Here is a 26,529-nt window from a genome sequence, read left to right as displayed (position 1 = left end):
AGCCAACTACTCCTTTGTGTCGTGTAAATTTGGTAGAAAACTAGCATTAGCTGTAGAAAAACTTGATAATGCCCTGATTGTAGATGTTGTCAGTGGCAAGTTCGTACCTGTTGTTAGTAATCGTATTAAGAACGTAGTCATCGACCTAAACGGAAATGAATTCCATGAGGAGCTATTACCCATATAGTTAAACGGTTTCAACATTGTTTTGGGTATGGGTTGGCTTAGCACCAACGATGTTGAGATTCAATGCCAAAAGAAGATAGTAAGGGTAAACCCACCTGGAAAGGAATCATTTATGGTGTACGGGGACAAACGCAGAGTGAATTCTGGAGTCATCTCCCTAATGAAAGCCAGTAAATGTTTGTCCAAAGGATGTGCATCGTACTTGGTGTCACACCCCCAAACCAGAATGGCGGAAACATTTGGGGGTGGATGACATCACGTAGTACCATAACAATTGAATATCGTAAATAAAGTACACAACCATCATATATATAATAAAAACGTACATTGTTGCGTTATACATATTTCCAAAAGAATATTACAATATGATGATATAAATGTTTAACGATAAACGTTCTTAGCGTTCCTTCTTCTAAAGGTTGATGGTTACCTGTATTACTGGTTCCCTGAGAAATACAAGTGGTTTTGAAAAAGTGTCAACAATTAAATTGGTGAGTTCATGAGTGTTTTGAGTTGAAAAGTATATCCTTTTTGGCAGCAAATCGGTAAATGAGGTTTTCAGAAAATCCAATATTTTCTATAAATGATTCGAAAAGTTTCCAGAGTTGGAATGCGTTAGTATTTTTCGTACTTGAATGATAAAGATAACTTTGTATGAATAATAATGTAGAAAACTGTAATGCATATATGAATCTCGTAAATCAAACTTGTTTTTATACTTTTTATGTGAGTTTTATAACCATACTATTGACACTGAATGCCTGTAACAACATTCTTCAGGTGTTGTAGTGTTATGACATTTGTCACCCCAGACCTGTCGGTCTAACTACAGCTAATAGTTTAGGTACGGGATTGTCAATCCCGTATAGATCTATACACAAGTATCATGCTCTCCCTCCAAGAGATTATGGTATAATATACAGGACTTGAAATGCATACATAAGTGTACATTGAAGTTTGAATACCTCACATTGCTTAGTATAAATAGATTTACAATAAGAATGTATTTACTTCTTTTGAAAGTGTTTCGTTTTTCCAAGATGTATATATAATATGTACGATTGACTCATTAACTATACCCATTATAGTTTTTCAGAAAGTATGTTCCATTTGGTGAAAATAACTTGATGATATAATAGCCCTTTATACATAAAGATGTTTGTATCGATATTCGAAGATAGACATTTCATTTATGTTTATAAAATGATACTTTAACGTGTAATGTACTTGTATTTCCCCCCTAAAACATGAAAAGAATTGAAAGGTAGGGGTATGAACTCACCCGTTTGGTTCGAAGAGAGAGAGGCTAAAGTTGAGCAGAACTTTAATCGTGGAAAGCTGCGTCTTCGGGGATCTCGGTAGCGTAGATCTTTCGTCGGGAGCTTGGGTACGGAAACCGAGGTGTCGGGATGGTCTCTGGAGCTCTAGGGTGTGTAAAAGTGAGAGAGGATCTGAGAATTGTGTGCAAAATCCCGGAGCTCAACCTCTCTATTTATAGGCTGGAGGATCCTCGTATGCGGGGCGTACTACCGGAGTACGCTGGGCGTACCCAGTACGCGGGGTGTACTTCGGTTACGCGGGGCGTAAAAATGCATCATGGATTACGACTCAGGTCTAGCTAGCATAGAGCACTCGAGCCGATGGGACTTGACACTGGGTCTAGTACGCGGGGCGTAATCCAGTCTTCCATCTTCTAAATTCTGTAACTTTCGCATACGGGCTCCGTTTTTCACGTTCTTTATATCCACGCGTAGGTGAGATTATGCTCTACAACTTTCATTTAGACTCCGTCGGCTAGTTTTGACTTTATTTTTAATGATATAGTGTTAATAGGCCGGGACTACTAAAGTCCGTTAAAAATTCATAGTTTCTTGATTCGACGTTGGTTTTTGTTTGTCTTTTTATCATTTTATTACTATTGTGGAGATCTTCAACTTCCGTTTAGGTGGCAATAGCTAAATAACACTCAATCTTCAATTCGAGTTTTTAGCCCTCTACTACTGTTACCAAACTTAGGAAATTCGTAACTTCTTCATACGAGGTCCAGTTTGGGCGATCTTTTTATGTATGTTTACAGTCTAACAAACTCTACATCTTTTGTTTAGATACTTAAGGCTAAAATTCATTTTATTGAAATTTTACTTTTTACGTTAAATAGCGTTTTAACGGTGTGTCGTAAATATACGAGTGGTTATAATTTCTTCGATATAACCCGGTTTTGAATGTTCATGTTTTTGGAAACCTTGGCACGATATCTAACATTTGATGTATCCCAACTCAGATATTTGAACACTTTATTTTTGAGGTTACTTTAATTGACTCCAAAATTTTTTATTGTATTTGACTTTTGAGCGTTACACTGCTTTTGGAAAATATCGGGTTGTCACATCATCCCCCCGTTAGGGGAATTTCATCCCGAAATTTAATCTAAGATAGAGTTTACAGGTTAAGGAAAAAGGTGCGGATACTTTTGTTTTATCTGATCCTCGCGTTCCCAGGTGTATTCAGGTCCTCGCTTGGCGTTCCATCGGACCGTTACAATAGGTATGCGACTTTGTTTAGTCCTTTTTATTTCCCGGTCCATGATCTCTATTGGTTCTTCCACGAATTGGAGATTATCATTTATTGCAATTTCGTCTAGCGGGATGACAAGGGTCTCATCGGACAAGCACTTCTTTAGGTTTGATACGTGAAAGGTAGGGTGTACGTTGTGGAGCTCCCGAGGTAATCGAAGTTTGTACGCGACTGGACCGATCCTGGAAAGGATCTCGAATGGTCCGATGTATCTTGGGTTTAGTTTCCCACGCTTTCCGAAGCGTATTAACCCCTTCCAGGGCGAGACTTTTAGTAGGACTCGATCTCCAACCTGGAATTCCAAGGGTTTTCGTCTTTTATCCGCGTAACTCTTTTGTCTGTCCCTTGACGCCTTCAGGCGTTCCCGGATCTGAACAATCTTCTCCGTAGTTTCCCTTATGATTTCTAGTCCAGTGAGTGTGTGGTCTGTTGCTTGTCCTCTTGCTAGTTGTGTGTCCCCCACTTCGGCCCAACACACAGGTGATCTGCATTTACGGCCGTAGAGGGCTTCGAATGGGGCAACCTTGATACTAGTGTGGTAGCTATTGTTGTACGAGAACTCGACCAAGGGAAGATGGGTGTCCCAAGCTTTGCCAAAATCGATTATGCAAGATCTCAACATATCTTTTAGGGTTTGTATGGTTCTCTCACTCTGGCCATTAGTTTGTGGGTGATAAGCGGTACTCATGTCTAGTCTTGTTCCTAGAGCTTTTTGTAGTGACTGCCAGAACCTTGAGGTGAATCTACTATCTCGGTCCGAGATAATGGATATGGGCACACCATGTAGTTGTATAATTTCTCTGAGGTACGTCCTAGTTAGCTTCTCCAATTTATCCGTCTCCTTGATCGGTAGGAAGTTCGTTGATTTAGTTAACCTGTCGATGATCACCCAGATGGTGTCGAGTCCGCTTGCCGTCCTGGGTAGTTTGGTTACGAAATCCATGGTTACCAAATCCTATCCATGAAGTAATGAACTCCATCATTCTTGACTTCAAGCTTCTTATCCATTCCCCTTAAAGCTTCCCCTACCACATTCTCAGATGTTAAGGCTTCTATTTGAGCTTCTTTGATTTGTGTGGACAGGTGTGAATGGATTGTCATGGTTAAAGAGTTTACTCTGCGGCCCGAGTATTCCTTCCGGCTGAGTGCATCGGCCACCACGTTAGCCTTTCCAGGATGATATCGAATCTCGCATTCATAATCATTTAGCAGTTCTACCCACCGTCTTTGTCTCATGTTGAGTTCTTTTTGGTTGAGGATATGTTTGAGACTTTTATGGTCAGTGAAGATCGTACATTTCGTGCCGTAGAGGTAGTGTCTCCATATCTTTAGAGCGAAGACGACTGCTCCTAGCTCAAGATCGTGCGTTGTGTAGTTCACTTCGTGCGTCTTTAGTTGCCTTGAGGCATAGGCGATGACCTTCCCTCGTTGCATCAGGACACACCCGAGTCCTTGATTTGATGCGTCGCAATAGACCACGAAGTCCTCCGTTCCTTCTGGCAAGGTTAGGATGGGCACACTACATAATGCTCGTTTTAGCATTTGAAACGCGGCGTCTTGTTTTTCTCCCCAGTCGAAGGTCACATTCTTCTGAGTTAGTGTGGTGAGTGGCTTGGCAATCTTGGAGAAATTTTGTATGAACCTTCGGTAATACCCGGCGAGTCCCAAAAATTGCCGGATCTCTGTAGGGGTTCTTGGAATCGTCCAACTCTCTATTGCCTTGATCTTCGAGGGATCCACATGTATTCCCTCCTTGCTTACTACGTGTCCTAGGAAATCCACCTCCCGAATCCAAAATTCGCACTTTGAAAATTTTGCGTACAACTTCTCTGTCCTCAGTGTTTCCAAAACCTGGCGAAGATGTTGGCTGTGTTCTTCCTGACTTCTAGAATAGATGAGTATATCATCTATGAACACGATCACGAATTTGTCCAGGAAGGGATGACATACTCGGTTCATCAAGTCCATGAACACCGCTGGAGCGTTTGTCAATCCGAAGGGCATTACTACAAACTCGTAGTGACCATAGCGTGTTCGGAAAGCCGTTTTGGGGATGTCTCTTTCCAGTACTCGTAGTTGGTGATAACCAGATCTTAGGTCGATCTTTGAGAAGTAGCTCGCTCCTTGTAGTTGGTCGAACAGATCGTCTATGCGTGGAAGGGGATATCGGTTCTTGATTGTGAGTTTGTTCAGCTCCCGGTAATCGATGCACATGCGAAAAGATCTGTCCTTCTTTTTCACGAACATGACCGGTGCTCCCGATGGTGAGAAACTCGGTCTGATGAAGCCCTTGCTTAGCAGCTCGTTTAATTGACTGGACAGTTCCTGCATCTCGGCTAGGGCTAAACGGTAAGGAGACTTTGCTACTGGAGTAGCCCCGGGGATTAAGTCGATTCTGAACTCGACTTGGCGTTTTGGTGGAATTCCTGGAAGATCTTCTGGGAAGTTGCAGACTTCCGGAATGTCATTAATGTTCTTTGGTTCTTGTTTATGGTCTACTACGTGGGCTAGAAAGGCATGGTATTCCTTGCGAAGATATTTTCGTGCTTTAACACATGAGATGACTTGCAAATTTGAACTAGGTTTGTCTCCATATATGATAAGATTTTCACCGTTGGGCAGATTGAGACGAACGGCCTTTTCATGGCAAAGAATGTCGGCATGGTGAAGACTCAACCAGTCCATACTGATGATTACATCAAAACTTCTTATCGAAATGGGCATAAGGTCGATTTGAAATAAGTGTTCGTTTAAATTTAATGTGCACCCTACGTACATATCACTTGTGCTTTATGTTTTTCCATTAGCCATTTCTACAGTGAATATTTTATTGAGTGGTTGGGGTCTTTGGTTAAGTAGGTGTTTAAATTTATGACTCACAAAACTTCTCTCTGCACCGCAGTCAAAGAGTATGCATGCATAAATGTTGTTTAGGAGAAACGTACCCGTAACCACTGTTGGATCAGTTATTGCTTCATTTTGACCTATCGCCAGCACTCTCCCAATACCACCAACATTCCTTGTCTTGGGGCAGTCCCTCTTGAAATGCCCAGTTTCTCCACACCCATAACATGCTTGGCTTATCCCAGTACCAGGAACTTGAGTGACTGGTCGCGCTAGCGCTTTACAGAAACGGGCAGTGTGCCCTTTCTGTCGCAGTTCTTACAGTGCATCTCGCAGAAATTACCGTGGTGATGGTAGTTGCATTTGCTGCACTTGGGCAGGTTCCCTGCATATTGTTTTGTTGGCGTCGGGGTAGTAGGAGTTGTGGCGGGAGCAGTAGTAGCATGCACCGCTACCATTTGTTTCTTTGAAGGTTCTTGCGAGGTTTGCCCCTTTCTCTAGTTCCAGAATTTCTTCTTGCTGTTGTTGTTGGCATTGTTATCGTTGTTGTTTTTCCCTTTGGTTGGTTCAGCTACGATAGTCGTGACTCCTTGGCAGACACCATGATCAACGAGAGATTGCGCCAGTTCCTTGGCGCTGTCGAAGGTCATGGGCTTGGAAGCTAACACACTTCCTCGAAGTTGGGGTGATAGTCCCCAGATGTACCTCTCCACTTTTTGGCTTTCTAGAATCAACATCCCTGGACAAAGTGTTATCAAATCACTGAACCTGTTGGTGTAGCCTGCGATGTCCGAGCCTACCATCGAAAGGCCCCACAGTTCCTGTTCAAGCTTCTGAATCTCGCCTCTTGGGCAGTATTCTCGTAGAAGCATTCGTTTCAGGTTTTCCCAACCCATGGAGTTCGCCACCACTAGGGTTAGTGTCTTGACGTGGCCGTTCCACCACGTCAGTGCGCGTTCAGCGAAAGTAAAAGCAGCAAATTTTACTTTGCTTTCTTCAGGGCATGCACAAATTTCGAATACGGCTTCCGTTTTCTCTATCCATTGGGACAGAGCCAATACTCCCCTAGTCCCATAAAAGGGAATAGGTTTTCCATTGGTGAAGTCTTTGTAAGTGCATACTCCGGAACGGCCTTGGCTTGGGCCACTTGTAAAGTTGTTTATTCCTCCTCCTGACCCATTGTTGCTCATTTGAGCCATCGCCGCGGTTACAACGGCTGTTATAGAAGTTTGGAACATAGTTGCATCCATAGTTGGAGGGGGTGGTGGAGGTGGTGCTGGAGTTGAGTTTCTGCTGTTGATCTACGAGGAGGCATGTTCTGGTAGAGAAAATAAGAACGAATACTATAAGTTTCTAATGTTTTGACAATCGTGTATTTGAGGGTTAGTCGTATCTTGTAATTTGTTTTGACTTTAGTTTTTGGTTTCAAATTAGATACAACAATTTAGTTAATTTCATAGGTTTCGAGAGGTATATAAAGAAGTACTTCATATTTATATATATGTCACACCTAAGGTGTGTTACATTATGCTTCTAGTTTTAGGAAAATTTGACCTATCTAGAGGTCTCCGTTTACAGATACAAAAGAAAATAAGGGGAAAAACTTTATCCGAGGTCCTAGTCTATATCAAAATTGTTGGAGCTGAGCAAGTTCTACTTGCGGGGTGTTGTACGTTTGGAGTTAGATTTGGCATCTGACCGCATGACTCCCATCAGGCGCCTTTCAAGATCTGCTTGTTGTTCCTTCATTTCTCTTATTTCTGCTAGTGCGTTCACCATTTGATTCTGAAGCGTCCCCGTGTAGATTTGGGTATTTTTGTGTAGTCCTTCCAGACGACGGATGTCTGCGGCGTTACCTTGAGTAGCAGCATTGATCTCGCGAACTCTGGCTGCTTGCTGGTCCGCATGGTAGTTATGGGTAGCGATGGTGCCCACAATAACAGGAAGTGCTCGATCAGCTGAGCCTCCCCCACTGACATTGTAAAAATCTCGACACATGTCGAAAGGAGGGCGTACACCTAGTTGGCGGCTCCAGTTGTAGAGATGGCTTCCCCAGATGGGGATGGGTCCTGGGTAATATGGTCTGACTTCGGGAGGATAAGGAGCAGGAGGGTCGATCACTTCCGGTTCAGAGTCTGTCCCACTAGAAATTTCCACGATCTCCTCATCGACTTCGAATTCTTCTTCGACTTCCTCCTCGAACTCTTCTTCGACCTCTTCTTCGATTTCCTCTGGGTCTTCCTCTGGGTCTTCTTCTATCCAGCCGCCGTTACCTTGGTTTAGGTAGTAGGGGTCTCCCGGTGAAGGAAATCCGGCCATTTGTCTGTACTGGGATAGAGGTATGAGATTTTTATAAGAAAAGAAATTTCTATTTAACGACATCCTACGTTTAACTATATCTTACGGAGTGCAAGTTTTTCATTGTACTATTATTTATAACAATCGTCCTTTAGTATTCCAAATTAGCGAATCTAGAATAATTTTATAAGTTTTTTTTTGGCTTGTTGACTACTACGACCATTCCTCGACGTACATTGGTCAAATCCAGGATAAATATAGTTGATCAGACTATATTTATTCTTGATTTGATTACATACCCCAAGGCCCAATCATGGTATCGCAACTTGCCTTAATACTTTTTAGAAAACTTGTCATGATACGAGACTGATACATGCGGGTAAAAATGTATATATTTAAAAGAAAAAATATTTTTATGAAAATGTTTTGTCAGAGGGTTTTTGGTTCCCGTTGTATTTATAGTTCGTATATCTTATGTGGTTCGATATACTTAGTTCACTATAAACAATGCTCTGATACCAATCTGTCATAACCCCAAACCAGAATGGCGGAAACATTCGGGGGTGGATGACTTCACGTAGTATCATAACAATTGAATATCGTAAAGAAAGTACACAACCATCATATATATAATAAAAACGTACATTGTTGCGTTATACATATTTCCAAAAGAATATTACAATATGATGATATAAATGTTTAACGATAAACGTTCTTAGTGTTCCTTCTTCCAAAGGTTGATGGTTACCTGTATTACTGGTTCCCTGAGAAATACAAGTGGTTTTGAAAAAGTGTCAACAATTAAGTTGGTGAGTTCATGAGTGTTTTGAGTTGAAAAGTATATCCTTTTTGGCAGCAAATCGGTAAATGAGGTTTTCAGAAAATCCAATATTTTCTATAAATGATTCGAAAAGTTTCCAGAGTTGGAATGCGTTAGTATTTTTCGTACTTGAATGATAAAGATAACTTTGTATGAAAAATAATGTAGAAAACTATAATGCATATATGAATCTCGTAAATCAAACTTGTTTTTATACTTTTTATGTGAGTTTTATAACCATACTATTGACACTAAATGCATGTAACAACATTCTTCAGGTGTTGTAGTGTTATGACATTTGTCACCCTAGACCTGCCGGTCTAACTACAGCTAATAGTTTAGGTGTGGGATTGTCAATCCCGTATAGATCTATACACAAGTATCACGCTCTCCCTCCAAGATATTATGGTATAATATACAGGACTTGAAATGCATACATAAGTGTACGTTGAAGTTTGAATACCTCACATTGCTTAGTATAAATAGATTTACAATAAGAATGTCTTTAATTCTTTTGAAAGTGTTTCGTTTTTCCAAGATGTATATGTAATATGTACGATTGACTCATTAACTATACCCATTATAGTTTTTCAGAAAGTATGTTCCATTTGGTGAAAATAACTTGATGAAATAATAGCTCTATATACATAAAGATGTTTGTATCGATATTCGAAGATAGACATTTCATTTATGTTTATAAAATGATACTTTAACGTGTAATGTACTTGTATTTCCCCCCTAAAACATGAAAAGAATTGAAAGGTAGGGGTATGAACTCACCCGTTTGGTTCGAAGAGAGAGAGGCTAAAGTTGAGCAGAACTTTAATCGCGAAAGTTGCGTCTTCGGGGATCTCGGTAGCGTAGATCTTTAGTCGGGGGCTTGGGTACGGAAACCGAGGTGTTGGGATGGTCTCTGGAGCTCTAGGGTGTGTAAAAGTGAGAGAGGATCTGAGAATTGTGTGCAAAAACCCGAAGCTCAACCTCTCTATTTATAGGCTGGAGGATCGTCGTATGCGGGGCGTACTATCGGAGTACGCTGGGCGTACCCAGTACGCGGGGCGTACTTCGGTTACGCGGGGCGTAAAAATGCGTCATGGCTTACCACTCAGGTCTAGCTAGCATAGAGCACTCAAGTCGATGGGACTTGACACTGGGTCTAGTACGCGGGACGTACTCTGGGATTACGCGGGGCGTAATCCAGTCTTCCATCTTCTAAATTCCGTAACTTTCGCATACGGGCTCCGTTTTTCGCGTTCTTTATATCCACGCGTAGGTGAGATTATGCTCTACAACTTTCATTTAGACTCCGTTGGCTAGTTTTGACTTTATTTTTAATGATATATTGTTAATAGGCCGGGACTACTAAAGTCCGTTAAAAATTCATAGTTTCTTTATTCGACGTCGGTTTTTGTTTGTCTTTTTATCATTTTATTACTATTGTGGAGATCTTCAACTTCCGTTTAGGTGGCGATAGCTAAATAACACTCAATCTTCAATTCGAGTTTTTAGCCCTCTACTACTGTTACCAAACTTAGGAAATTCGTAAATTCTTCATACGAGGTCCAATTTGGGCGATCTTTTTATGTATGTTTACAGTCTAACAAACTCTACATCTTTTGTTTAGATACTTAAGGCTAAAATGCATTTTATTGAAATTTCACTTTTTATGTTAAATAGCGTTTTAATGGTGTGTTGTAAATATACGAGTGGTTATAATTTCTTCGATATAACCCGGTTTTGCATGTTCTTTATGTTTTTGGAAACCTTAGCACGATATCTAACATTTGATGTATCCCAACTCAGATATTTGAACACTTTATTTTTGAGGTTACTTTAATTGACTCCAAATAATTTTTGTTGTATTTGACTTTTGAGCGTTACACTGCTTTTGGCAAATATCGGGTTGTCACACTTGGCATTCGTAATCAATGCTAAGAAGGAAAAGAAAGAGGTGCAGAAATATACCGGTTGTGTGTGATTTTCCGGAAGTCTTTCCTGAAGATCTTCCCATATTACCACCTAATAGGCAAGTGGAGTTTCGGATAGACTTGTTACCAGGTACAACACCGATAATAAAGGCACCTTACCAATTAGCACCGAGGGAGATGAAGGAGCTTATGACACAACTTCAGGAGCTGTTGGACAATGGTTTCATTCGACCTAGTTCATCGCCCTGGGGAGCTCCGGTGTTATTCGTGAAGAAAAAGGACGAAAGTATAAGAATGTGTATAGACTACCGAGAGCTGAATAAGGCAATGGTGAAGAACAAGTATCCATTGCCTAGGATTGATGACCTATTCGATCAGTTGTAAGGTTCGAGCTACTTCTCAAAGATCGATCATAGGTTAGGATATCATCAGCTGACGGTAAGAGAGCAGGATATTGAGAAGACTGCATTTAGAACGAGATATGGACACTACGAGTGTTGGAAGTATTAAAGAAGGAGAAGCTTTACGCCAAGTTCTCCGAATGCGACTTTTGGATACGAGAAGTCCAATTCTTGGGTCACGTGGTTAACCAAGAAGGGATAATGGTTGACCCCGCAAAGATCAAGGCTGTGATGAAGTGGGAACGTCCGAAAAGTCCTATGGAGATCCAAAGCTTTATAGGATTAGCCGGATATTACCGACGATTTAGCCAATGCTTTTCTTCGATAGATGCTCCATTGACAACATTGACCCACAAAGGAGCTAAACCAATGAGATAGTCCATGGATAGTCCATAGAGGTTTAACCCATGGAGCCTAAGTAATATGAAAGGTCATGCTGCATTAGATTTTGCATGGATGTATGCCTAGGATTTGCTACACTATAAAAGCACACCCCTAGAACCAAAATCGGTTACACCATCATTCTAAGAAGTTTGATATTGATTTTGTGCTAAGTAACTTATTCTATGAAGCCTCCTCTTGCATATTGGTGTTGGTGAACTATTAGAGGCATCACACTTGAGGTGTTCAAGCTTTCAAAGGTTAAGAACTACAAGTCCTTCTAAGAGGTAAGTCATCTAACTAGTTGTATTGCTCAAATGTCAATTTGTATGCTAGTTAGGATGTATGATTTGGAAATTTGAAAATGCTGTATAATTAGAGAAAGCATATATCCAAAGCATCTAGGGTTGCATGTGCACCATAGGAGTGTTATAGTGCTTAAAACCCAACAAGTACACCTAGTGTACACCCAACATACTCACCATAACCTAAAACTGACAAAACTTCAAACATACATAACTTCTTTGTTCTAACTTCGATTTTGACTTTCTTTCTATCCGCGAAAGGTAAAGAGAAGCTTTACACTTCTACCAACTCATCCTTTCCTTAAAATTTTCCAATCAAAAGTCCAAAAACTCATAAAAGCCCGAACTAACATTTTACCGAAATACCCATTGGTGCCAACACATAGACTAAACTCCCAGATCATCCAAATTACATTATCCACACCCAAATGGGTCTAAATCTATTTTCCTCAAAGGCCCTAATCATGATGGTATTCGGTCTTCGGGTCACCACCCCCCATAGGAAACGATTCGGACCAAGGCGTTACAGTAGGTAAGTGAATATGGAAGCTAGTATATGAAGACCAAACATATATTGGACTGATTCAATTAACCTAATAGATCAATCCATTATAAGCATCACATAACTCAAACCAAACACTAGTAAATTTGTTAGTTTATCCGCTTGATCACCGAATGAATGAACTTAATTGCTAAAGGATTATGTTAGTGAACATTAATCTAGTCACTTTAGGAATTGGTAACAATGAAGCATTAATCCATTGAACTTCCACTAAATCAACCATAAAATCAAGTACATCGAATCTAAACGAAAGTCTCATAATTATCTTGGTAAAAATCTTTTCTTGTTTTCCTAGTTTTTCTTGTGTTTGCTAACTGTTTTCTTTTTAAGTGTTAATGAAGTGTTTAAGTTTCTAGTCTTACAAAATAATTAATCTACAACTATAAGCACAATGCCTATTGAGTTCCCCAAATATCTCATACAACACAACATATAACAACAACCTTGGAACTATCAATAGTTCCGAAAAACACATAAAACACAAAATAATAAACAACTATGGGTTCTCATCAAACTTGGGGACTATCGACAGTCTCAATTGGAAAATAGCATGCCCTATGGATTAACAGCACACATCAAGGGTTATCAGCAATCATGGGGACTACCAGCCGTCTCATAGACTTACAACAACACAAAGTTATTAACAACTCAGTTCATATACAACAATAATTAATAACTAAGACCCATTTGGTCAACTTATATGACCACATATGCAACTATAGTGAGAGGCCTCACTTTACAAGTAACATCTAAACACCACGACTCTGACCCAACAAAGACAGATCCTACATAGTACCTAACATCAATAAAGCGTACCCTCTCAATCTACACTTCAAAACCCTTAGCTTAGCCAAAAGTCAACCATGCCAAAGAGCCAATGGTTAATGTCAAAGTCAACAACCAATAATAATAACAGATGACCTTCACGTTGTGACCAGACCATAGTCATGTCATGAGAACATACCACGACGTGAACCCTCATTGGTCACATCGTGAAACACAACAAAATAAAATAGTTTTGGGATCCTCCACCTTCACATCATGACATTCTCCTAGTCACGAAGTGACCACCATCTGAAGCATAAACCTAATGTTTTGAGTCCTTAATCCATCAAGTCCTCAACTCCAACTTTCCATAGGGTTTTCCCCAACCCAAAGGACCATAGAAATCATAGCTACCTTTATGGATCTGAGACATATGCTAAATATAAGTCCTTAACTCCAACTTTCCAAGTTTACAGAACCCATGCTTCGAGTCCAAACCACCATAAATATTCATATGTGAGACATATGTTAAATATAAGGCCACAATGATCCATAAAGTAACTAACTTTATTGATCCCATGCATGCTACCCAACCCAATCATGAAGAAAAATGCATAAAACTTATATCTAGCATGCATAAGAGAGAAATGCAAGAGCTTTAGGACTTACAAAGGTCCAAAAACATTACAGGGTAGTGAGGAAAGGTTTGGTTGCTAAAATCATGCACCAAAGGGTCCATTTTCTTCAACAAAGATCACTAAAACCTCTCAAAATGAGCCAAAACCACCAAGATGAAATAGGGTTAGAGTTTTTGAGGTTTAAGGAAGATGGAGGCTGAGAAATGAACCCTAAATTTGAGTCTACGATGCTTAAATACGAAGCAAACCCTAAAAGATCATGGGCTTGGGTTGCAACCCTCTTCACGTCGTGACTGCTCAGCTTCTCACATCGTGACCACTCTATGGTCACGTCGTGACACTTGATTTTCCATTAAAACATTTTTTTTACTCCTTAATGCCCTAAATCGATCCAATCCAGGAAACAAGTGTTACAAATTTCCTATCAGAACCCTTTCGGCTAACAATAATCCACTATGCAAAGAAATAGTTGGTGAAAAGGGCACCTATTCGACGGTCATTTTATACTTCGTATCCTTATACATCTATTATAACATAGCTTCATGAATGATACCTAGTCTTGGTTTGACTGATAATTGTTAATCTTATACATATAGTATTGTAAACATTTACAATATATAAGGGTGTATTTTAAACATTTTAAAATTAAAAGTTTTGAATTTAATTAATTAATTTAACTTTTAAATGATAAATATTCAAATAATTAAGATTAATAATATTTTATGGATTATGATTATTATAGTTAAACTATTAATTAAATAATATAAATCCCACAATTATCTTCCTTTATTTTAGAATTTGGATTTATCCCATTACTTAATTAAAAATTCAAATATTAAATTATTCAAAATACCCATTACATTTTAAGCAATTATCGTCCAAGATGAAAAAAGAGGCAAGAAAATCAGATCTGACTGACAATGAGGCATGCCGCGCCAAGCATGGGGCGTACCATGCTCAACGAACATAAGGGTTTATTCAATTTTATTTTCAATTATACACCTATAATGGAAAGAGCCCTAGGTTATGATACCACTAATAAGTTTTATATGTTACATTAAACATATTTGTAAAGTGGAAACGACATAAAATCTAATTATGGGTACATACAAGCTATGGACATATGTCTTTACACATTATTGCAACATATTATTGAAACTATCATAAACCCTAGGTATAATCGAAATTCTCAAGTTGAGTTACATACCTTTAGTGTTACAATCGTATGTACCATTCTTGAATCCTTAGTTACTCTTCAGAAAGCTAGCATCAAAATATGGTTGTCTCTACTGGTTTACACTTAAACCCTAGAAACTAGAAATAAGAGAAAGAGAGTGGAGAGAGAGAAATTTGACTATGCGCGCGTTTTCAAGAGATCAAGTGGCCGAATTTAATAAACCTATGAGTCTATTTATTACTACAAGATATCTTGGATAAACCCAAATTTGAATATTAAAATAATATATTTTAATCCAATTCAAATCAGTTTCCATATCTACACTTGGAGGCTTTAGAACCCCTTGGAGGAGCCTCTAAAACTATCAAAGCAAGGAGGATTTTAGAATCACTCATTTTCTCAACTTTTAAGCAACTGCAGTTCAACCCTTGTTCCTCTAATGAATTTCAATTAACCAAAAATTAATTTTCAACTAATTATGATTAATTCTAATCAATTTATGATTAATTTATTACATAATAAATTAATAAATTATTAGGGGTGAGCATAATAACCGAAAAACCGAACCATAACCAAATTAACCAATATAACCGAACCATAATAACCGAATCGTTTTAAAAACCGTTGGTTCGGTTTCTAAATTTTGTTAACCGATAACAAATGGTTCGGTTATTGTTTTATAGGTTAACCGAACCATGATTAACCGAACCGCTAACTTTATATTTTAATACATAAAAATTATGGATTATATATAAAATAATATAGTCAAACTTATTTAAGACCCATTAAAATTTCAAAATATAATTTATTAATCCTCACTTATCAGGAGATGAATGTGCAATCAAACCATCAAAGGATGATCACGCAGATTGTGCTGACACACACAATTTACCAATCATGCATGAGTGAGTTTATTGATTAGACTGGAGGGTATGGGATGGATGTTTCCCTTACTTTTTGTGGGCCACACCACCCTTTCCCTCACCTAAAACCCAATGAATGAGTGAGAAACTTCCCTCATTATTATTTTTTTTAAATATATTTCTTACATATATTATACTCATTTTGTAGGGAATTAAAAACTATGAATTTTGATATATATATATTTTTATATTTTTTAGTAGGTATATAATTTTATAAATATTAAAAAAGATTAAAAAAACTATCAAATAGCATGAAGAGAGAAAGTATGGCACCCCCTCCCCCCACCTTTTTCCCACGGGTTACTCACCCAAAGGATGGTGTTCTAGTGTGAGGGAAGCTTCCCTCACCCCTTTTCCGCTTCCATTCCGTCCAACCTTAATGTTGTAATTCCTAATTGGCTAATTCTATCATTTGTAAACATTATTCACAATTAGTTTAATCTTCACACTCATAATCCTAATCGGGGGTTTCTCACACCGTTAATCCTAATCAAATATTGTTTTGACGTTATAGTTCTATTCGAAGGATTTTTTTAATTTATAATCAAAACTTATAGGTAAGTTAAGTTTTGGTTCTTCTCCACTTCGTGATATTTTAAGAATGTATTTTTTTTAAAAAAAATTGTCTTTTTTTATTTATTGTTTTTGACTTGATCACGTTGAATGTATATAAGTGATTGTTTTTTTTAATCCAGATAACACGTAATATAAATGTTTAGCTATTTTATGTTATAGTTTTTTATTTAATCGCATTGAACGTGTATGGATGTTTGACTTTATTTTAATGTTAATATCAATTATCAATATATGAAGTTATTAATATCAATTTTTTAATGTTTTATACTTTTTATTGAATGTTTTTGATTTTAAATGTGACTATGTGTTATCTCACTTTGAGTATCAAAGGTACACATTTTATTCTATTACTATAAGCTAGGTTACAAACATTGGCGTCGATGATTTTTTGTATTCTCTTTTAATTTTTTTTTGCCACTATACTTTCGCCATTTATATTATTTTGAACATTATGGTTAACCAATATTAACCATTAACCAAAACCGTTAACTGACAAAAATCATTAACCATAACCAATATTAACCATACCCAATGGTTATCAAAATGCATTAACCAATCATAATGGTAATAGTTCGATTTTGACCAATAACCGAACCAAACCGCCCCATACACACCCCGATAAATTATTTCCTATCCATTCCAATATCATTCCTGACTATTTCTAGATGTGAAGGCAACCCAAAAATTCTTATGTTTTTATTCATAAGAATATATCAAGTTAGTTAAGACCATAGACACCTTAATCCAATACCTATAACTTCCTAAAAATAACCATAATGGTTAGACTTCCATGGAATTCACAAAGAACACAACTTGAATAAAAACGATGGAATTCATATTAAAATTCATAAACAAACTTGAAATCATAAAACCAATGAAGTATAATGATCAATCAACTATGAAGCGATGAACCCTTAAGGGTGAAGTAACCAAATCTAGACCTTGTTGGAATTGATGAAGATCCTCCTGTTGAAAGATCTACAACGTTGAATGATGATGAACTTGATGTTTTATCTCCTTGGATTCGGAAATTGATGATCAGGAACATGTTTGGAGAAGGTTTAAATGTGTTTGGAAACCTCCAAAATTGAGGAAAATCACAGGGGAGAACTCCATTTTTTATTAGGGTTAAATCCCCTTTAAATAAGTGTTGAAAAACTGATTTTCAAGGCATCTTTTTGGGTTAGCATCAAAGTGGGCATCTTTGACGTTGTATAGGATGCCTAAGCATCCTTGGCAGCATTCTTCAGGCTATATGTCGTCCTTGATTTACTCTAAAAAATGGCCTCAAACGACTTTCCATCCATGATGCATGATGGGCGTCCTTCAAGGTTTCTTGCGTTTTTCATAAGTGTCTATTTCAACACGAGACATCCCAATAATGTCTCAACATTCTTCAAGGTGTCGTTGACGCTTGGGGAGTCCTTTGGCGTCCATTATCATTTTGGCAACGAAAACGAAATAATCTGCAAAAACACTAAACATGATAGTTATAGGAAATTGTGTCTTGTTTCTGAAACTTCTTGATTCAAGTCAATCGGAACTCGAGATCTTTAGATATGATCAAAACATAAAAAAGTGATAAATTTCCCGACAATATTTTCTTCAACACTTTCACAATTCGTCTATTATGTTTGTTAGCTTTCTTTTGCTCGTTTTTATTAGAGGTTCCTCCACTGTTAGTCGTACATGATTACTTACGTATAAAGTTTAACAATTTATCAAATGAGTGCTTTTCTTGAGCAAACACACATCAACTCAACACATTTAATACTTTTAAATATGTTCCTAAAATATATCGATCATTGGGGAACTATTTCAGTAGGAAGTTAGTTTTCGGATTTTAACTATGTGGAGAACATGTCTTGATGTGGTTTTAATTACTTTTTGTTAGGTTATTCTGACGTTCAGAAACGACACTTCTTTTGGAACGATTAAGCCAAAATTGTTTGATATTATGGTTTCACGATTGTTTTTAACTTACACACAAAAATTAAATTAAAAATAGATTGGTAAGCTTCAAAACTTATTGTTAGCTAAAGCTTTTTATGTAAAGGATAAAGCTTTAAAAGGTAACACATTTTATATTATGTATAGATTTAGTTATTTATATTTATTTTTGTACATATTTATTTATTTATGGGTTTTTTTTACATATTTTAATCATTTTTCTTTGTACACATGCGTAATGGTATATACATCAAAAAACATAAGTAACTAAATATGTTTAAAAAAAATAAATGATTAGATATGTCTAAAAATAAATATATATGAACAATTATATATAAAATTTACATTATGTTACCTTTTTAAGTTATTATTTTTATGTAATTACTTTGTTAGTTTTTTCTAAACAAAATTTTTTGTTATAAAAAGCAATATGTATGTAATTCTATAAATAGCAATAATAGATCATAAAAATGTTTAAAATTTTTTATAATTCGAAAACATGACTTCAAATGATTAATTTCCAAATAATACAATATATTTTTAATATTTTATGAATCTGTTTTCAATCATTTATACAACAAACGTATCGTTATCACTTTATATATAATGTTAAATAAAATAATGTAGAACATAAATTTGTTAAATTTTAAAATAAATAAAATAATTTGCATTTGAGACACAACACACACAGTGTCAGAGAAGTAGGCCCACGTCCACTGCACCTGACACTTATTTCATACAATCATACATAATGAAATCGAATCAAATAATATAACGAAATTTGAATTAAATATATGTAACAACTTATTTGGATTATTAACGTTTTAGATTTTTATGTCAACATAATAATTCAATATTCACAAAATAAACACTTAACAAATAAGCAGATTATTTTCTCAAAAATGACAAGTTGGTCGGTTGCGAAGTTATAAAATTTCTCCCACGCTAAAAAACAAGTGCTTAAAGGAATTAAGAAGAGATCCTAAAAGAATTTCTCTTTCGAAATTTTGAACAATATTAAGTTATTATTATAATTTAAAAGTACGAAATCTTTTCTTACTATCTTTATTTTTTGATGATTTTTTCTGAGGGTGATAATTAGTTTTTAAATTCGCAACATAACTGCAAACACAAACAATTATTTTTGGAGAAATTTATAAAAGTAACATGTTTGTGCTATCTGAAAATCCACTTTGTCCAATTTTTAACATTAACATTAAGAAATGAGACTATTTTTTTTTTTTTTTTTTTTTTTTTTTTTTTTTTTTTTTTTTTAATTTTCTCTTATTTTTGTGATTAGTTAAAAGCTGTATTGGTAATTTTTCTAGACATTTTTATTTTATTTTATCCGTATTTCTATAGTTTTGTGATTAACTTTTACATTCACAAACTTAGGTATATTTTCAAACATTGATAGGTGTTTGAACTAATTTTTAATATTTTAAATCATTTCTATATAATAAATGAGCAAATAATGTTCGACATTATTGAAAAAATAAATAAAAAAAATTAATCTAAAAATATCGTCATTCAAAAATTGTATAAGTAATTCACAACTATGAGTATTACATAAAATGTTATTATTGTTATGTAAACGATTTCATAAAACTTACATGTATATCAATTATTGTGACTGGAAAATGGAACTACATATTCTAGGATGTTATTAGGGTATTTTTCGTATAAATTAATGAAATAATTGTTAATATGTATTTCTAGGTTTTTATAATTTTTTGTGTGTAACAGTTTTTTAATTACTTTGAATATAATCACCAATTCACCATAGTTTTATAACATTAAAATAAAATTAGGGATGAACACATATTATAGAATAAATATTCATTTGCAACCCATGAAATCCCCTAAAACACATGAAAACACACCAAAACTAATCGATTGTCTTAAAATTATATAACAAACTTTTTCTATTATATCAGAATTGTTATGAAAGTATTTTTGATACAGTTTTTATCATCAAAACAATTTTTTTAATTATTTATATTATTATATCATAAAATTAAACGGTGGTAATACGAATATAACGTTTCAAAATGATTGAGATTATTTTATACTGAAATGAAATTTATTACAAGAAAAATGATTACTAAATTCAAAAAGTTGAAATGCTCAAGTAAACTATTCTTGTTGAACGCAAATTACTTCGTAAACGTTTTTTTTCCCATAATAAAATTCTATCGTCTTATTATATATATTTTGTTTATCGTATATAATAATATAACGTATTAATATACATTATGTTGTTATATCATCATGAACGAACGCAAACAAGCCATAACAAAAAAATTTACTTTTTGTATTTTAGTAATTGAATTAAGTACGTTATAAAAAAATTAAATTATTAAATCGCCTCTCACGAGCATATGCAAAAAACTGTATTAAACATTGATTACTATCAATTTATATTTATTATTAATAGTAATTAAAAATGATACTATCTTATTATATATGTTTTATTTTTTATATGTAATATTAGTATTACAGTTTGATAGAGATAACTAGATAATACGTCAAACATCTTTGCTAACTGTACAATTTGTTTCTTATAGTTTGTAGAGATAATAAAACAATAAGTAGATTATAGAGTAAAAGTTATAGAAAGCTTATAACGATAACGGATTGAAATGTTTTTCATATAGCATATTCTTATACGAGTGATAACGAATTATAGTGTTATTTATATATAGTATTTATATTACATCTTCGTTTTTTTTTTTTTTTTTTTTTGCAAACGAAAAATTATCACATATTCAACAAACACTTTATTTTCCTATCACCTCATGCAAGTCTTTTGTTTTTGTTTTTTTTCCTTTCCATAAATTAGATTGCTCACTTTTTCTATGGTGGCAATGATACACATATTTATCTTCCACATTGCAAGGTTCACAAACTTTTTTTACTTTCTTATCCTCAGATCCCATCCTTTTTTCCGTCACAAACCAACACTGCAATTAAATTTCTACACCTCCACGATACCACAAATTACACATTTACTTTTCCTTAAATTTTATAATTATGAATAATATCAAACATAGAATATAAGACATGCACCTACACAATCTAGTCCTACAACCAAAAGCTACCTAGGTGTACAAAAGAAGTTTAATGATCAAAATAAAATACAAAAAAAGTTATTTAACTGGTAAATTTGTTATAGTCGGTAATAAAAACTAAATCAAAACAATTTTATTTTATTTTTATCTATTGTGTTTAAGAATCCAACATGAGGTTTTCTTAATAATCTTAAACAATAAATATAGATATCTAGGAATGTTTCAAAATTTTCCCACTGTTATTCGTAAACTTGGAGTCGACGAGCAATTTTTTTATTTTTTTATTTTTTTATTTTTATTCCCCTATTTTTGGATATGTATACAATTATTAATGTTTTTATGTTATTATTTATATGCGTGGGGTCCATAAACAAAGCCTGAGACGTTTCTTCATCAAAATCAAATATCAAAATACAATGCTCTATGATTTTGATTAGGCAAGTGTTTGAATTTTTGTATTTTCTATTGAATGGTTTAGTCTTAGATTTTTTCGAGCATAAAAGTTTTATTTCCTCTAATAAATGATTATTTTTTTTTATCATATGTCACATTCTCATTTAATTTTACTCTCATTTAATTTGTTAAATATCATTTTGTGGTTATTTTGAATTAATTTTTTTTATATGTCATTTTATAAGTTTTTCTATTTTAATAAATTTCATATAATATTTTAATATAATAATTACAGTACATGTAGTAATAAATAAATATCAATTTTATTAATATACTTACCTTCTTATTTTAAAATAACCAAAGTAAAGTTCATTAATTTATTTTATTTATTTAATTAAATTTAAAAGATAAAAAAAATCAATTTTAATAATTCATTATTTTTCTTATTTTCTTATAAATCTAAAGTTATTAAATATTTAAACCTCTATATTTAGTTTTTTTAATTAATTCATGTAATACATGAGTCTTACACCTATTATTATATAAAACAAAAAATATTTCTGTATACTTAAGAACCTCAATGTAAAAATAAGATGGTGTCAAATATTTTTTCAATTTAGAGATTCTAGATACATATAAAAGATATAAAGAGTATAGATATAATATTTTTGGTTATTATTTATATTTGATAATAAATAACAAATTCTAATAACTATTTATGTAGATACACAAATATAATGAATTAATGATATAAGAACAAAAAAGAATATATTTTTTAGAAAACTTAAGTACACAAATAAAAGTTTGATGATTCATTTAGGATGGTATATAAATATTAATGTCAACTAACCTATGATAATTGATTATATATAACTGATGGACGAAGGAGGAGACTGGACGGAAGTGCGCCGGAAACGTCAAACAAGAACTAACCACAGTGAAGTAAACCGTATTACAACGGTCTATGTGGCTGGATGTTAAGGAGATACAACGAAATCGAAACTGTGGAGACTATTTGCTAGGCATGGCACAGTGACAAATGTATATATGGGGGGGGGGGGGGGAGAGAAAGACTCTCGAAGGATGAACTTTTCCTTCGCCAGATTCAAAGTAATGGAAGATGAACAGGTACTGGAAAAGAAACTACAAGGGACCAAATGTAATGGGAAGAGCCTTCTGATAAACATCTCAAAACATCTAAGGAAACCACGGAGAACCTAGTATAAAACAATAGGGAGGGATACAATGCAGAGTCATGCCTCCAAAAAACCATATGGGATTAGAGATGGTAGATCGTTTGCACAAGTAATCTCATGGAAACATGGGACAAGTCCTACCCCTACTCATGCTTCGCCTCCCCCACCCCACCCCCAATGATCATGTTAAATCCACAGACTGAATTGGGAAATTGGTTAAACAATAGATTCTTAATCGGGGGATGCACATTGTTATATGAGCAAACAAAGTACCTGCAGGGGGGGGGGGGTTAAGATTAACCTTGGAATTTGATAGTTGAAAGATGGTGAAAGAGTTTCTTGAAGACTAGACCAGATGGAGCGACTAGTTCAAATGGTTAACCACGACAGATAAGTACAAATTTCAGTATGAAAGAGTATCTTGGTTAAAGATTATTGGTCTCTCGCATAAGTTATGGGGAGAAGATAACTTTCCAAAGATTGCTAGTAACTATGGAAGAGTAATATCCCCCTTTAGTGACATTAGAAACAGAAGAGATTACTCTATGGGTAAGGTTGGAGTGTTAACTTCAGAAAAGAAATGGATTAATGATCAAAATATTGTATGTGCTAACGGTGAAATATTCAGTATTGGTGTTGTTAAGTATACCGACAATTGGTCCCCGTTTTATCCTGTCCCTTATGATAAAGTCGAAGATGATTCAGACAAAAACGACGAGGAGGGTGATGAAACAGTGGTGGAAGACGAAGATGATGAAGACGATGGAATCTCGATACATGGATGGACGGTCCGAATCAAAATGTGGATACGGAAGAAGGGGATATAACACCGGAAATGGATAGTTCCGGTAATGATTTAGGCGGGAATGTCTCGCCGGTTGGTAAGTCGACGGTCGCCGGAAACATAAAGATGCCATCGAAGTTTGTGGGAAATGATGCTGGAATTAATGCGGAGGGTTCCCTAAAGGCGGTTGAAATTCCAGAGAACAAATATGGGGAAATGGAGGATAACGAATGATTAATTTCTCTCCCAATTTTTAAATTTTATGCTAAAAAAGATAAAATGCCTGTCTCGGAGCCTAGTGAGCTTGGCCCAATTAGTAAATTGGTCTCACTGGGTTGCTTTGGGCCTTTTCCAAAATCTCAGCCCAATAGTTTTTCTCACGATGAGCAGTCAATGAAGCCTCACTCAGCCAATTTAGCAAAAAAAAAAAGAAAGAGGTATCACGATGTAACCAGTGAAACTTCTATGATTCAATCCATGTCTCAAATTCCACTAACTTCTACGATGCACTTCAATGCTTCATATGAAATCCATCCGCCCAACATAAACCTTAATCAAAGCCCTAATTCCAAAGAAACTTCTGTTGTTGAAGTAACAGAGAGCTCGTGTGCAGATGAAGTATCTCAAACTGTAAAATTCGGGGAAGAACTCGGATACCAATTTGAGGGTGATTGCAGTATCCTCAATGCGGTCATTAACGGAGTTGGTGTCCACAAGAAAGACCAATGAATTTTATGTCACTCAATGTTCGTGGCATTGGGGTCGATGCCAAGGTAAAATGGGTAAAGAAATTGAAGATGCAACACACTATTAACTTCATGGGACTACAGGAAACACAAATCTCCAATTATTCCAATATTGACGTGAAAGGATGTTGGGACAACTCTGAGATGGACTTCGAAGGGATGGACTCTATTGGTCGTTCTGGTGGTATGGTTTCAATATGAAATTCCATACTTTTTAGAAAGTCAAATGCTATCAAGAGCCGACATTACTTAATAGTTTTAAGCTCATGGGTTGGCATTCTGGGGCACACTATCATAGCAAATATCTACGGTCCTTAAGCACCACCAGAGAAGAAAGCACTATGGAGGGATCTGATGCAAATTATGCAGAACTGGTCTGGAAATTGGCTCCTATTCGGGGACTTTAATGTAGTTAGGCGCAAAGAGGAATGATTCAATTCGCAATTTTGGGAGGTTAGCGCTCGTGACTTTAACTGGTTCATTCATGAGGCAGGTGTGCAAAATTTCAACATGGGTGGAGAATGATTCACTTAGCTGAATTGGGTTGATGAAAAATTAAGCAAAATTGACAGGTTCCTTGTATGACCTAATTTCCTGTCTTCTTGTCCTGCACTTACAATAACTGCTCATCCTAGACATCGATTTGACCATTGTTCTATTACACTCACTTCGGGTAGAAAAGACTTTGGTCCTAAACCATTTAGATTCTTTAATTCCTGGTTATTGGTGGATGGCATTGATCAAGTGGTGGTGAACTCATGGTCTGAGTTCAAAGGTTATGGGAGCTAATGCATATATGGCTGCCAAACTCAAACATGTGAAAGAAGCTATTCGTCAATGGAGTAAATTATAACACAGTAAGGAAGATAAGGAAAAAGAAACATTGAAAGAATCTATGGTGAAACTTGAGAAAGAGGCAGAAACTCGGTTGTTAACTGAAGAAGAACTTAAAAATAGGAGCAATTGTCTAAAGAGAATCCTTGAACTTGAAAGGCTTGTTATTGAGGATTTAAAGCAGAAGGCGCGTATTAAGTGGACTAAGGATGGGGATGAAAACACATCATTCTACCATGGATTTGTTAACAACTATAACAGGAAGAACCAAATTGATGGCTTGATGATCAATGATAGATGGAGCACTGAAGTTGAGGAGATTAAGGAAGAGGTGTTTAACTTCTTTCCAAACAAGTTCATGGAAAGATGGACTTCCATACCTAAACTTGTGAATTCCTGTTTCAAAACAACCTCGATGATGGAGGCGATTCGTATCGAGCCCCCCTTTAATATAGACGAAATCAAAAAGGCCACATGGGCTTGTGTTGGTCCTTGGTGTTGGGAGGATATAGCCATGAGATTCCCTAATGGCTAATAACACAATTTTAGATCAGGAGGAGTACGCTATGCATACATAAGGGTACGTTGAGCATACTAGGTGCATCCTAGTACGCTGGGCGTACTCACGTTAGGAGAAAACCATAATATTTAAGGTTTGGGTGCCATATAAGTGTCCTTATGAGCTCATAACACTCTATCATTTCACCCTCCATAGCTTTGATCCGTTTTCCCCAAACCCTAACCTTTATCTTGAGTGTATGAGCTAAAATTATGTGTTATGAGTAGTTAAAGAAGAGGAAATTGCATCAAAGGTGTTGGAGAAGTAAGGCAAGCTTGAAGATCTAAGATTATCTTGTCCTCAAGAAGCGCCAGGGGGTAAAAAGCTTCTTCCTTTATGTTCGTATGATGTAGATCTTGCCTTGATAGCTTTATGACACCATTTTTGTCCCAAAAAGTCCCAATATTGTGCATGTTATGATTTGGATGTGTTAAGTTGACCTTTCAGACCCTAGGAAGGGTTCTAAATGATAAAAATGAAGTGACAATGGCTAGAAGTGTTCCATATAAGTAGTAGAAAGGTCTTAATGGATTAAGACCATGTATTAAGGGCTTTTTGGACATCCAAAGTCTTAAAGTTTGAGACTTTATATTTCTGAGGTACATTTAGTCAATGGAT

At 35.6% G+C, this 26,529-nt stretch overlaps 1 protein-coding gene across 1 annotated transcript in view; it reads left to right on the top strand.

The window, feature by feature from the left end:
• The window catches only part of LOC145040426 (uncharacterized), a 42,656-nt gene extending 18,841 nt beyond the window's left edge, over positions 1–23,815 (top strand). The window contains exons 3-4 of the mRNA XM_078988357.1: positions 19,629–19,643; positions 23,420–23,815. Of these exons, the coding sequence (XP_078844483.1) occupies positions 19,629–19,643; positions 23,420–23,815 (411 nt within the window). The remainder of the gene's footprint in view (positions 1–19,628; positions 19,644–23,419) is intronic.
• The last annotated feature ends 2,714 nt before the right edge of the window (positions 23,816–26,529 follow it).

The sequence above is a fragment of the Lactuca saligna genome, chromosome 4 (genome assembly GCF_052625555.1).
Source record: "Lactuca saligna cultivar CGN05327 chromosome 4, ASM5262555v1, whole genome shotgun sequence".
NCBI classification, from domain to species: domain Eukaryota; kingdom Viridiplantae; phylum Streptophyta; class Magnoliopsida; order Asterales; family Asteraceae; genus Lactuca; species Lactuca saligna.
The sequence above is the reverse complement of the archived record's forward strand: the minus strand, read 5'-3'. Positions and strand labels throughout refer to the sequence as shown.